Source organism: Phycodurus eques, chromosome 11 (assembly GCF_024500275.1).
Source record: "Phycodurus eques isolate BA_2022a chromosome 11, UOR_Pequ_1.1, whole genome shotgun sequence".
In the NCBI taxonomy this organism is placed as follows: domain Eukaryota; kingdom Metazoa; phylum Chordata; class Actinopteri; order Syngnathiformes; family Syngnathidae; genus Phycodurus; species Phycodurus eques.
In genome coordinates, this window is record NC_084535.1 from 16,872,488 (window position 1) to 16,886,994 (window position 14,507).

The following is a 14,507-nucleotide window of genomic DNA, read 5'->3' on the forward strand; positions in this document are numbered from 1 at the left end:
TATTTTTTTCTGTTTTTCTGACAAATTTCTTTCCCACCTGTTTTTCTGACTATTTTTTTCTGGTTTTCTGACTAATTTTTTTCCCACCTGTTTTTCTGACTATTTTTTTCTGTTTTTCTGACTAATTTTTTTCCCACCTGTTTTTCTGACTATTTTTTTCTGTTTTTCGGAATAATTTGTTTCCCACCTGTTTTTCTGACTATTATTTTCTGTTTTTCGGAATAATTTTTTTCTGAGTTATCGGGACACATCGAACTCACGCGAGAACCTGCGAATTGCAAGTGACTCTTTGCGGAATCCGTAGTAAGCAACATGACCGGCTTATTCAGTTTGATCAAGTTTTATTTTGATATGGGTTTAAGACACTGGGAGATACTCCTGTCTTTGAGTCACATAGATGGTATTGTTATTAGTTTGTCGACACTACGCAGCCACCTTAATTGAACCGGTAAGGTAAACGTGTATGGGCAGGTTGAAGGTGTGCGAGCAGTAATCTGCCATTCATGAGTCCGCAAAGAGTCACTTGCAGTTCGCAGGTTCTCGCGTGAGTTTGATGTGTCCCGATAACTCAGAAAAAAATTTGTCAGAAAAACAGGTGGAAAAAGATTTGTCAGAAAAACAGAAAAAAATAGTCAGAAAAACAGATGGGGAAAAAAATTTGTCCGAAAAACAGAAAACAATAGTCAGAAAAACAAAGCCCTCAAAAAAATTACTCAGAAAAACAGGATTTTTTTTTTTTTTTTTTATCCAAGTGAATGCAATACGCTTCCGTAGATATCCATTGCTACCGCAGTAATATATTTAAATATTTGTAGTATTATAAATGTTTCACTATATTTATATACGTCAATATTATGGTGACAGTTTTAGCTAATTGATTGGTCGGAATTCTTTGGTTATAATGGGTACATTCGGATGCAGTGTTCAGAGAGGCAGCGGGCGCTCCATTTTCTATGAATTTACGAACGACCGTGTTGGGCATTGGCAGGGATACGTCAGTGCGTCTGCCATATTGAATGTGTCAGTTCTGCTTGTAAACATCTTGTCCTGCCTGATGCTCCAGCCGCTCTGTCTCCTCAGTCAGAGCGGTGGCATTCTCAGAGTATGGAGCTCTGAATAACCGAACAGCACAATCCAACAACGCTCTGAGTTTCCAAACATTCCGGCGTGCAGAGAGTGTGCCTGGAGTGAATTTCCGAACGTACCCAATAGCTCATTGTGAGGCATGCTGGGTCCATTTCCACACCTACTCAAGGAACCAACCCAGTTACATAGTTAGCAATTACTATGCTTGTTCATAGGGATTTCACGTTTCTCGATTTCTTTTACACATTACTCTTATGTAAAATTGCAAATATAATACAACAAAGTCAAAAATGTAATTTGTTTGCTAGTCAAATCTAAACTGAATTGTATCATTCTGTTCTAAAAGAACCAAATGTAATTCTTGAATCAGATCCATGGTAAATGATACTAATTGAATAGTTACTGTTATACTATTTACATTTGTAACATTTTTGGGTACTTAGGCCAAGGAATTAATAATTTGAGTTTGTGGTGGATCAAGGTTTCAAGGCTTTTTTGTTTTCTTAATAATGGCGTAAAAATGCACTCTTCCAAAATAGCATTTTTCCAAAATATATATAGCTTTGTCCTAAATTGTAAGATATCATATATATTCCAAAAGTCAGTTGTATGTTTTCAGAACAAATACCAAGTACGAATAAGAGCCAACTGTGATTTTATGCATGCATTTTGAGCACTTTAGTGTTAGTTGTGTGGCTTGACAGAGTAATGAACAATCTTGTTTTTTTTAAATTAAATATGAGTGATTTGATCTCACACATTTAACACATTTTGTGTGCAGTGCTAAAGCGCACACTATAAATGTTCACCTTGGATTGAGCTCAGAACATGTTTTAGCTGCCTGCTGTAAAGACCATTTAATGATCAAACTAAACTGTGTGGATCTTCAAACAACCTATAGTAAGACAGAACATGCTAATAAGATAGTGGTCTCTTTGAATATACCGTTTCATTTTATTTCATGCAAGATGCGACAAATTGCTGTCAAAACCTCATGAGAAAAACTGACAAATTAGTTGTCAGTTTGGTTCAAACGAAGGGTGTGTGGCACTCTGCATGGAGAAACAGACCACACAAATGCAGCGATGTCAGCGAGATGGGGGTGTGGGATGTTGTTTGGGTGCGGGTCAGTGTATTGCTGAAGGGCTCCTCAACAGGGGTGAGGGAGCAGACTCACATCTCTCTAACAACTCTTGTTACAAAGCCACGTCCTTCAGAATGCCATTTTCCATCGTTTACTTGATGCTTCCTAGTTGTTATACTCACTCAATAGGGTGCAGTGTGATTTAATGAGATCCGAGAGCTGTATTGAAAAAATATATCGTGGTTGTACTTCACATTATTTTAAATAGTTTAAAAACTATTGTAATGTTGATTCCCCCCCCCCCCCAGCTCTTTTATTAGACTGTAATAGATTGTATAGAAGTAGCTACTGTTACAGCTGGGCACATTTTTATAAGCGTGTGAATGGAACACGTTCATTTAACAGGTGTTTGGAGCACACATGGTTTACCCATTTAGCACAGCTAAGGTGAAGCTCGGCACTATAAACTTTTTTTTTTTCCTATGAAGGCAAAGCTTACAATACAGTTTAATATAAGAAAACATCCATCTTAACTCCATCCATCCATCCATCCATCCATTTTCTGAGCCGCTTCTCCTCACTAGGGTCGCGGGCGTGCTGGACCCTATCCCAGCTGTCATCGGGCAGGAGGCGGGGTACACCCTGAACTGGTTGCCAGCCAATCGCAGCCATCTTAACTCACGGACAACAAATGCCTCAGTTTGGTATAGCTGACTCCATCTTGTCGAAACAGACGGCATCCTAAACTAATATCCATTTACAAACTGTATTGTATTTATTCACTTGGGATGTGTCACAAATCACTTTTAAAGCCCAAACATAGATTTAAGATTGGATTTAAATCTGGTGTTTTGAAAGATAAATGTTGCAAATATAAACTGATCATTCGATTACAAGCAAGAGAGCTGTAAACAAATATTGTGGATGCATTTACCAACAACGGAGGACTTATTATCCGAGCCGAAAGAAAGAGGGAAATTGCTCAGCTGAAAAAAAAAAAAATATATATATATATATATATATATATATATATATGCGGCACGGTGGACGACTGGTTAGAGCGTCAGCCTCACAGTTCTGAAGACCGGGGTTCTATCCCCGGCCCCGCCTGTGTGGAGTTTGCATGTTCTCCCCGTGCCTGCGTGGGTTTTCTCCGGGCACTCCGGTTTCCTCCCACATCCCAAAAACATGCCTTAATTGGAGACTCTAAATTGCCTGTAGGTGTGACTGTGCGTGCGAATGGTTGTTTGTTTGTATGTGCCCTGCGATTGGCTGGCAACCAGTTCAGGGTGTACCCCGCCTCCTGCCCGATGATAGCTGGGATAGGCTCCAGCACGCCCGCGACCCTAGTGAGGAGAAGCGGCTCAGAAAATAGATGGATGGATATATATATTTATTTTTATTTTTTTTCCTATATATATATATTTTTTTTTTTCCTGAGTGGACTAGGGTAGCAGAGGCTGTTGAGGCGCTTCATTAAAAAGCTTAGACACCCAGAGCACAGGTTGTAAAATAACATGTCAGATCATGTTTTTCAGATACAAATTAAAACAATGTCAGGCAGAATTAAAGACAATTAGATGAAAAAACAAGAAATAACTAAGACGAGATAAGTGTTGGGTGATCAATCATTGGGGTTTTTGAAGCTATGAGAACCTTCCACTCGGAGCCTATACATTCTTTCATCTGTTGTGATCTGAAAAATCATTCTTGCACTCAGGTCTCTCTAGATTACAGAGTCTTGCCACAGAGATACTATTTATTCTTCGACAATGCCAGCCTGGGTGCGACATTGCTGCTCTTTGGTGAGTGCATCAGCGTTAGAATGCTGGCAGAAGAGATAAACTCAAGGCTAATCAATCTCACAGTGTTCTCTATTTTTCAATTCCAGTCTTGGAGAAGCAACAACACACTGCAGGACAACAAAGTCCTGATGCAACCACATTTTTAAACGTCAAATTCATTTTAAGTGTTTGCATGCATCGCGCTGTGACCTGCTAGATCAATATTATACAAATTCATAACTTACATACGAGATTCAGATCCAGTTTGCAGACTAGAGAACCAAAAGGACTCTGCCACCCAAGTGTCTCAGATCCTCTACCAGCCTATTGTACAGATTCTAAGCCACAATAGCACACATTTTCCCCCCAAGCAGAGGCCTTATTGTTGCCCTGAAATGAATCCTCTCTGTGGACACTGACTACATTAGCTCTTCAGCATAGAGCTCACTAAACTGCAGATGAACAAGCAGGTTATGTTCTACTGATCCATGCATGATTAATACTTATTCTTCCTACTGGCCTACTGCAGTGACAACATTTGTGAGGCATTTATGGACTTCCTACCATTGAGTGAAGGAAGTACCCTAACAGCACCATGCTTTTGTTTGGACTCAACATATCACTTGACAGTGTGCCTGATAAAGGAAACAAATTGACAGAAAACCAATCACACTCACATTCACACCTACAGTATGGGCAGTTTAAAGGGCCCAACTAAACTAACAGTCATCTTTATAGCTTGCGATTTACAGTCACCAGCATGCTATAGGAAAGAGTGTTACTGAAGCCTGTGAACGGGTTTCCCAGATGCACCTTACAGCAATCATCAGGCAGAGTCTTGTCACACGTCACTTAGAAAGTTATCCAGCAGCAGGTAATACTTGAGTGTTTGTTCATACCATCTGTAACACCAGCTGAGAGATGCTGGACCATATCAAGCTGTAAGCTTAAAATAGACACCCACAGTGACAGATAGAAGTGTCACAGTAAAAAAAGATTACCTCTGACGGTTGAATCACTCACAGGTTAATGTTCGGTGCCACATTTAATGCCCCTCTGACAACCAGATCTCAACCATTTAAGTACGAGCGATAGAACTTGATGAAACAAATTTGCTATTATATATTACAATGGAACCTCAATAGAATGGACTAATAGGGGCGGGCTGTCGGGGGGTTAACCTGCTTATTCATCTGCAGTTCAGTGAGTTCTATGCTGAAGAGCTAATGTAGTCAGTGTCTTGACCCTAACCCGAAATCCAAATGTGTTGCCAAAGGAGAACGGCTTGACAAAATATTTTTACTGTACCAATAATAGCATGTTCCAGACTCCAGAGACTTTTTTTTTTGTATTCCACAGAGTTAACACTGCAGCCATGTCTGTCTCTCTTTTTCTCTCTCTGCTACGCTCTACGGCACAATACACAATAGATATAACCATTGTGACATGGCCAACACGTCAATGCCCCACATTCAACATGGCCGCCACGTAGGCAGGGGAGGCAAGTCTTGTCATATTATATATCTGTGACCCGGAAATACGTCAGTCCCAACCTCTGGCTGCATTGTGCCACAGCACCAGTAGACAACAACGGCCAGTTCTGGAACTAACAGACTTTGTCAAGGGCAGTTTGAGTGACAAATGGAAACACATTGCTCAGTCCTGACGGTCCGTTTTATCCGATATCCGTTACATTGGGGACCGTTTTATCAAAATTCCACTGTATATTCCACAATACATTGTAGTGACTCTGACCCAGTTGCCAGAACCCCCCCATGTGATTGGCTGCATTCTTCCAGGCTGCCCTGCTGTGAGACTCCCCCAAGAAGACGCCAACTGGACCCTAAAGTAATTAGCAGGTCTCCTCGAACTCTTGGTTTACAGCCATCAAAGACTCCTTTTCTTCGTTTGAACTGGCAGCTGCCCAAGAGGGGACTGATCGATGATGGGACGCATATACTAATAATTTCGGAGAAATTACTAGCTCCAGAAAAAATCTCAACTTTGTCCTCTCTCACTCTCCCGTCTGCACTGGATGCATTAAACGCTCACGTTTTCAACTTTAGTTCAACACACATGTTCTATTTCCCTTTTTGTACGCCTATTTTCTTTCTTTCACCATTATTAGTGTTATTTTCTTTATTTAGTTAGACCCCTTTGTGTGTTTCCCTCTCAATCCCTTGCAGATGTCATTAAATATTCTATAAAATTCCACTCTTGGCCGTGTTTTGTGTGTGTTCTGATTTTAACAACGAACCTCTGTCATCTAGGACTCGTATTTTATAAAATGTAGCAACCTGCAGATTACGAGACTGATAAAAAGGTTTCTTGTCACTTTCCCTCAATTTTATACATATAAAAAGTGACGTTGTGCCCCTTACGAGACAAATTAGTTTGATTTTAATGATTAAACTTAAAATTACACTAAACCGTAAGTAACGCAGGCGTTTACCTTCCTTTGTATCTTTTCACAAATTAATTACATTTTCATTTTGACCGATACACGCTACAACATTCATACATTTTCTAAAATGCTTATCCTCACTGGGGTCGTGGTTGAGCTGTAGCCTATCCCTGCTGTCTTTAGGTGAGACCCACAATGCACCCTGCACTGGTCACCAGCCAATTGTATGGCACAGATAGTAAAAAAAAAATTCATGCTCATATTCACACCTACAGACAATTTAGAGCCTTAATCAGAGTCAATAAAACTAACATGCATGTTTTAAGAATGTGAGAAGAAGCTGGAGTACTCTGAGGAAACCAACACAATCCTGCAGTGAACATGCAAATTACACAGGAAGGATTTGAACCTTCAACCTCAGATCTATGAGGTGGACCATGTCACCACTCTTCCGCCATGCCGATTACTGTTGTTTATTTATTTATTCATTATATATATTGTGTACTGTATTGATACAAAATGAATTTTATCAAGTCACTGGTAGTTGTTATTCCAAATGACAAATATTTTGTAGAGCTAAAAAGGAGCATCTAATTGCTTGATTCATTCAATTTCATAAGCTTTTCACTTGAGATAATGTGTACCACCAAATAAATCACCGTGTACAATTTCTTTAAGTAAAATGAATTTGTCATGTCCCGAATGAGACCTCAGTAATTCATGGAACAAAAACCCATCATAGATTATTTCATCTGATGTGTTTATGTGCTTGAGTTTGCTCGTACTCCTCAGCAGCAATTAAAAAGTCAACAGACCATTTAAGGTCTGATTAGTCTCAGACTGGCTTTTAATTTGATAAGGAATGCAGACCTCAAACTTGATGGTTGATCAAGCGAGGCAGATAGATGAGATGTCATCAAGTACAAGGACACGTGGAAATGAGTGTTTTGTGTCACTGCGCTGGTCCAATCATGCTCATTCATAACGAGTCAAAGAAAACAGACACTGGGGGATACACAAGCATGTCTTACTGTATTAGGATTCTCTTCGATCCAACTTTTAACTGTGTTCAGAGCAATGTCACCTGCAGGCTCATTGGGAAACCCTATGAAAGGAAAGACAAACAATGTCAATAACAGTGTGTACAAGACATGTACTGTAGGTTAAACTGGATTCATTAGATATACAGTGTTTTTTCCCTCATTTTATCATTCTTTTGTATTGTACTGATTTTCCTCTTATGATGTTCCACTGTTAGTGATTGTTCTGTGTTCCAGCCTCAAGGCCACATACTGTACAGTATCGACAACAAGAGCATGTGATTGCGACTTTATTTGGGACTATATAAATTGTTGCCGGTCAGTCAAAGCTGCAAGTTTGCTATCCACTCACAGATGAGCCTTGTGAGACAACAAAACAAAGACTATTTTTGTCAAGAAAGTATTTCACCATTAATAGGAATTCCACAAAACATACTTCAGGGATGATTTACTCTGATCCCAAATAGTGGGTGCTATATTGTGTGTTCAGTCTAACAGTTTGTGCACGCTGTTGGTTGGCGCACCTACTAAGATGAAAATCCTTTACTAAGATCTTAAATAGAAGGTGCGAAATTGAATGTTCACTTACTCTAACAGACTGCACGCTGTTGGTAAACAGCTGTAAAAGTAATGGAGACTGTCATATTTAAGAGGTTTTTGTTCTTTAGGTGGCGGTGATGGTTTTCACTGTGGAAAATAGTAAGAGCGCTGCAAGCACAAAATGAAGTTTGAAGTGATGGAATTGAAAGTGGAAGACAAAAGAAATCTATGGCTCCCCTAATTTTGAGGAAGCCAGCAACTGTGTAAAAGCCATGCTTTGTTTGATTTAACCCACCCCGATTGTGTGGGAATTGTATGCATTTGCCCATCCTGGGTTATACTGCCTTTAAAATTTGGGAGATAACAGCATCAATACTCAAAATGCGCTGAAATGATGTAAACAGAGTTGATGCAGTGTTTTGTCATAGGTGATAATGGCATGGCACCTTTATGTGACATACTGTATCAGATCATTCAGAAGTAACGATATGTCACCATCATTTTTGTTTCTGACAATTCAAAAAGGTTTACGAGTGGTAGAGTTATCCCCGTGGCTTCTCATTTTGTTAGGGCTTTTTTGGCACCACTTTGCATGCTCGTTTGCACCTACCTTTCAGACGCACTATTTAAAGACACAAAATCAGTTTGTCTCAGGTCTGATAAATCACATTGGATGTGCGAAATTCATCTATGTGCTTATACTTCATCTAGAATGCGCAAAATAAATGCAGAAATTTTGTGCATTTGGCAGACACAATCCTGGCTGCCCCATTACTACAGTATATCAGCTTCCACATCTTGTTTGGATGAGCAATCAACTTTGCTACTGTTTTTGCACGCGCAAACCTGTAATAAATCAGGCCTATACTGTTTAGAATTGTACAAACTTAAAAGACTAAAAATAATTAGGAAGGCAACAAACCAACATGGGCACTCTTCCATATAATAATCCCAGAATAAGGGACCAGAGATTGCAAGGGACACTCTCTTTGCTGAAATGACAGGAGTCAAGACCTCAATTTCAACCCATATCGACTGGTACAAGGGCCATGCCACATTCGTAGCTGGTTGGTTATTGCACAGGTCACTTTCTCAGATCTGTTTTTTTCTTCCTGGGTCATGGCCATTGATATAACATTGTATGACCTATGAAATGGGTTTGCAAGTGTTGCAAAGACATTTTAAGGTGCATGTGAAGAAAAATGGATAAGCGAAAGCAATCAATCCTAACATTGCCTGAATGATGTCATCTCACACGCAAGAGAACTAGAGGTCAAAGTCAATAAATAACTGTTCTGTAAAGTTTATAGACTTGACAGTAACAATGAAACTACAATTCACAGAACTCTCCGCTGTCTGACTATTGGTGTTTGTCTTCTTTTTGGTTTTTCCTCCTTTTATTTCCCTCTGTGCCTCGCAGGAAAAGTTAAGTTACACCGAGGGTGGTGAAGACCTGTTGCTGAGCTTCTCTGCAAGCAAGATGTGAGTAGCATTCAGGCCAGCAGTGAGAGCATTTCAGCTCTGAGGCTGCATTAGGCTGCGTGTTTGCAGATCGTTCACTGAGGGTTCAGTCCTTAGTAACTTGGCTGCAGGAAATCTGCACTAAGAACATAAACCAGCACACCAAATCAGTTTGTAGGTCACACGACTCCTCTATACGTACTTAACTTTGCAGCATGATCACCATTTTATATATTGTGGACAAAATTAAAATTCTATACCAACATAGCAACCCACACTGTCATGTAGTATTGGCAAACAGATGTGAAGAAGACAAAAAACTATGCTAAAAAAGAACCAGCTGTCTAGGAAAAGAGCATCATAAAAATAAGGCCAGAAAAGGAAATTGAATGAGTTATATAGTCCACATTTGTGCTCACTGTGTAATGCCTTAAGACAAATAAAATGAATTAGGCTGAGACATCCTGAATGTAGCTCAAACATAATAGAACATCTGGTCATCGTCAATGGGCAAACATTATTGGGTAGACTGAACCAATTCAGTGAGTAGTTTCTTCAAGGCTCTTTATTTATTTGATAATTATGCTGCACACATCAGTCATAATATAATACATGAAGTAAAGGGGGCTTTGAGTAAAACAGCTCACGCATTTCACATACGATTTGACACATTAGTCAGGCTGCAAAGGGGCTGATAACTTCCGGAAAATTTCAATGACAGCTATAGTTGAGTAATTATGATGTGACAATTTAGAGGGATTACTGATAATTTGGTATAATCTATAATCAAACAGGTAGCATGATGGATTAGCAGGTCTGCCTTATTGTCAGGAGATCTAGGTTTGAATCGCCAGTGGAACATCTCTGTGGGGAGTTTGCATGTTCTTCCCGTGCCTGCATGGTATTCTGTGCATACCAGTTTCTCAGGCTCCAGTTAACCATGACATTATATAAATTACCTGAAAGCGATACTGGAGTAAAAGTACAAGTATGGCAGAAGTTAACGCCACCTTTTAGAATCTTACTTGATTCAAAGTCTTAAAGCATCAACATTAATTTTCTAACATTTAATTATTAATGTACATAAGTATTGGTAGTAAAACAAAGTAATTTTGAAATAGATAGTTTAATTTTAGGTTGTATTTATTTTAATTCTATATTTATTTAGCCGGTAAGGCATATTTAAGGATGCACATCGTTACTAACGAGTCGGTATGCTTGGCAATATTTGGGCAATATTGGCGTACTACATCCACCACAGGATCCTTTAGTGGGTTGCAACACTGAACACCGTGGTTAAGAATAAATGTTTCTGTAATTTGCCAGGAGCAAGAAGAAAAAAGCAAGAATGAGAGGCAGTCAGAACTAGCAAGAAACAATTGCCACACACAATATTGTATTGTTACAAGGTAAGACTTTGAGTCAGAAGATGTTGGTGACTAACCATTCACTGACCTTACCACAACACGAAGCCAAGAAACAGTAGCCTATTACAATAATAATATTTATATACTGGGCTGCTGAAATGTAATGTATTCCCCTCCATTGCTTTTTGTCTACTGTTCAAATGAAGAGACATACTGTACAGTATACGCATACACTATTGTCTAAATTGCTTGACTATTTATTTATTCATGCTATTTATTAATTGTATTTTTATTGTATTCAGTACATTAATGTACTGTCTGACTAGTCACTATACCAGCAGATTTGCTGAAATGCAGTGTTTTATGTATCATCCCTGTGAAATAGTCATTAATTGAATGTTCATTTAATGGATTCACATACTTGTATGTTCTCTTGACTGTCTCTCACACTCTGTATCTCACTCTCAGCCTTCTCACTCTCAGGATCTTTATCTGTCTCTCTTTCCGACTCTGTGTCCTCTTCTCTGAAACCCAACGTCTCCCAACTCCGCTGGCTCTCTCTCTCTGACGCTCTCAACTAGCCTCTCTTCAGCTTTCTCAACACCATCCTATGGCTCTGTCTCAATGTCCGCTTCATTGTCATTTATCTTTGTGGTGCAGGGATAGGACAATGTCCTTTTGTCTCTTCATTATGAACTAAAGACAAAAAAATGGAGAGGTATACACAACATTTCAGCAACCTACTATATAAATAATTTTAATAGGCTAATATTGCAGGTTTGCTTCTTTTTTGTTGTGCTAAGGTTAAACAAGCTTAGCTAGAAGCGGGTTGAATGTGTCCCTCTGACAAACCCCCTGGTTCAGGCCCCCTCAGTAAAATTGGTCTAGAACCACCACTGAGTGGTGCACCTAAAAATAGCAAACAGCCCCACGTAAATGCATCACGTAATATTAGCAAAGAAAATACTACAGAAGTAGAACAGTACAATGCTACTAATTATGTCCAGAAATAAATAAGAACGGATTTTAATGCAGCCAGAACACTTTGGAATAAACTCCGTAACTGTTTGCTCTTATGTCTCCCCACAAAAAGATAAAAGGAGCTATACAGGGGAAGGGCCTCTTGATTGACAGCAGCAAACACAATAGACGTTAGAAAACAAACCAGGCCCCATCCACATACATTCAGGTCGCTGTTTAACAGTCAGTACAGGCACTTTGTGCTTTGCGGTTCAGTCATTATGTCAACGAACAGTTTCTTGGGATTTTATTTTGTCGTATTGAGTGACAAACATAGGGGAAATATATCATATGTGTGAGAAATACTTTACATTTTACTTACGAAATGTAGTGGAGTAAAGGTGAAACTTGTGAATTAGTTGCTGACAGGAAACTATCCATCCATCCATTTTCTGAGCCGCTTATCCTCAGTAGGGTCGCGGGCGTGCTGGAGCCTATCCCAGGTGTCATCGGGCAGGAGGTGGGGTACACCATGAACTGGTTACCAGCCAATCGCAGGGTACATACAAACAAACAACCATTCGCACTCACAGTCACACCTACAGGCAATTTAGAGTCGCCAATTAATGAATTTTTTTGGTTGGGATGTGGGAGGAAACCGGAGTGCCCGGAGAAACCCCACGCAGGCACGGGGAGAACATGCAAACTCCACACAGGCAGGGCCGGGGATTGAACCCGGGTCCTCAGAACTGTGAGGCTGACGCTCTAACCAGTCGTCCACCGTGCCGCTGACAGGAAACTAACATCAAACATTTATTTAGTGGCAATACGTGCCCCCAGCACAGACGCTGACTCGAGAGGCAGGGTCCCTTCATTCAACTCTGCCGGGAGCACAAACGTGTTCCAAGCTCCCGGGCATCCATGTTTCATCCGTAGCCTTGAAAGTCTTGAAAGAACATGAGACACGTAAAGGACCCCATCAGAACATGCTGGGTGGTAAACTGCGGGGCGAATGGTAGCATTCGAGCCCTTCCTCCACCCATTCGTCATGGATACCATGGTAGACCGTGACCGTAGACCGTTTGCAGGAAAAACAAACAAAACAAACATAACAAACCCCCCAAAAACAGCGCACTATGTTTTGGAAAAACTGGGTTGCTGGGAACATAGTTTAAGCGCAGCCTTATGATCCTGTGCAAGCATGACAAACTAATCTAATATCACTGTAAGGGAATTATTTTACTCATTCTCCTTTCGTTCTTTGTGGAGTGTGGAGGTTTTGGTGAAAGCTCATCTGTCAGGAGGTGGAATGCTGGCGTCAGGTGCGGTGATGGTGGGCCCTCTAGGGTCTCTGTGCTGCTTGGATCGGTTCTGTTCTATGTTGGGAATATGGCCGGCTCAGGGAGATTTGTCTTCGTGAGGCGCACTGATGGGATATGTGCCGTGTTGAGGCGCTGATGAGGACTCAGGTGGTAGAATGTTATTTCTGCTCAAGGCCCCTTTACTTCATCACAAAGCACAGCACAGCAAACAGACGGTGGGTGTGATCGAGAGGGGTAGATTTTTAGGACTTGTATCTTGTTAAAAAGCGATACTGATGCAAAATTTACTCTCATAGTATTCTCATAATACATCCTGTGAAATGAAAAGGCAGATTATGAAAGACGTGACCACAGCAAGTATGTCAACTGTGTTAAATTAGCACAACCTCACCTTTTCATTAAACACTTTCGCATCTTTTGGCCACATTTAAAAGCATTATCAAACTAATTAGAAAGATAAGTGAGTGTCTCCTTTTATGTAATACAATATTAAACAGAATCAATATATTTTTAGTTCTAGGATTTAGGGGATTGAGGTCATGTGTTAATATTGATAAACAGAAACAAAAATCCATGCTGCAACCCTGGCACAGACAATAAAATTGTCACTTTGTGGCACATTTTAATGTATTCATTAGACATTTTTAATACAAATGAGGGTAAGCAGTAGGGAAATTGGATGGATGGATGGATGTTTATAACAAGACAGGTGTAATATGAAGGTTAAAATTTAGATGTCCAAGTGATTATATAGTTTAAACAATCCAACTCGCAGTTTACATTTCAAACTCTTGTCTTGATGATGTGGAAAGAGGAAGTCCATACGAATATGAAAAGAAAATGACATATCCAACTGGAACAAATGCCTTATAACTTCTTGCCAGCGTTGCACTTCCTATATCTATTGAACTAACTTTCACAACAAACGTGTATAGCTCAGGTGTTTTGTCTTTTGTGAGAAGAAGTGACAAGGTGCTGCTACACCACCTGATAAAGTGAGAGGAAGGAAGTCATTGAGCTGAATGCAAGTCTGTGCAATGAAATATTGCCATGCATCTTTTGCTCTTATATAGCTACTGGTATTCATATACTGCGGCAAGTACACCAGCTTTGAGATTCTTTGGTGGGCTTGTGGGGATACCTGCTTTTTTAGGTATACTGCATGGAGGAAAAAAAAAAAAAAGAGATTTCCCAGTGAGATCGTGTCTCACTGGTACGGTCTTGTTGAATTCTACAAATAATAATAATAATAAAAAAAAGATAATTTTCCCTCTTAAAGAAGTGCCTGTGTTATATCAGGATCTCTCCCCATCTCTAAAGTTGGAGTTGGTCAAGGTCTCAACATGTCATCCATTTTGATGAACTGTCTACAATAAAGCAACATATCACCAAATGTTGCAGTATCTGACATTTGAAAAATCACCAGCAGCAAATGATTAAAAAAAACATCTACTGTTGA

The 14,507-nt window shown here is 39.8% G+C and overlaps 1 protein-coding gene across 4 annotated transcripts in view; it reads right to left on the reverse strand.

Moving 5' to 3' along the window:
- The window catches only part of macrod2 (mono-ADP ribosylhydrolase 2), a 459,456-nt gene that overhangs the window by 114,525 nt on the left and 330,424 nt on the right, over positions 1–14,507 (reverse strand). For all 4 annotated transcript variants that reach the window (XM_061690718.1, XM_061690717.1, XM_061690716.1 and 1 more), the window contains exon 8: positions 7,390–7,463. In XM_061690718.1, the coding sequence (XP_061546702.1) occupies positions 7,390–7,463 (74 nt within the window). The remainder of the gene's footprint in view (positions 1–7,389; positions 7,464–14,507) is intronic.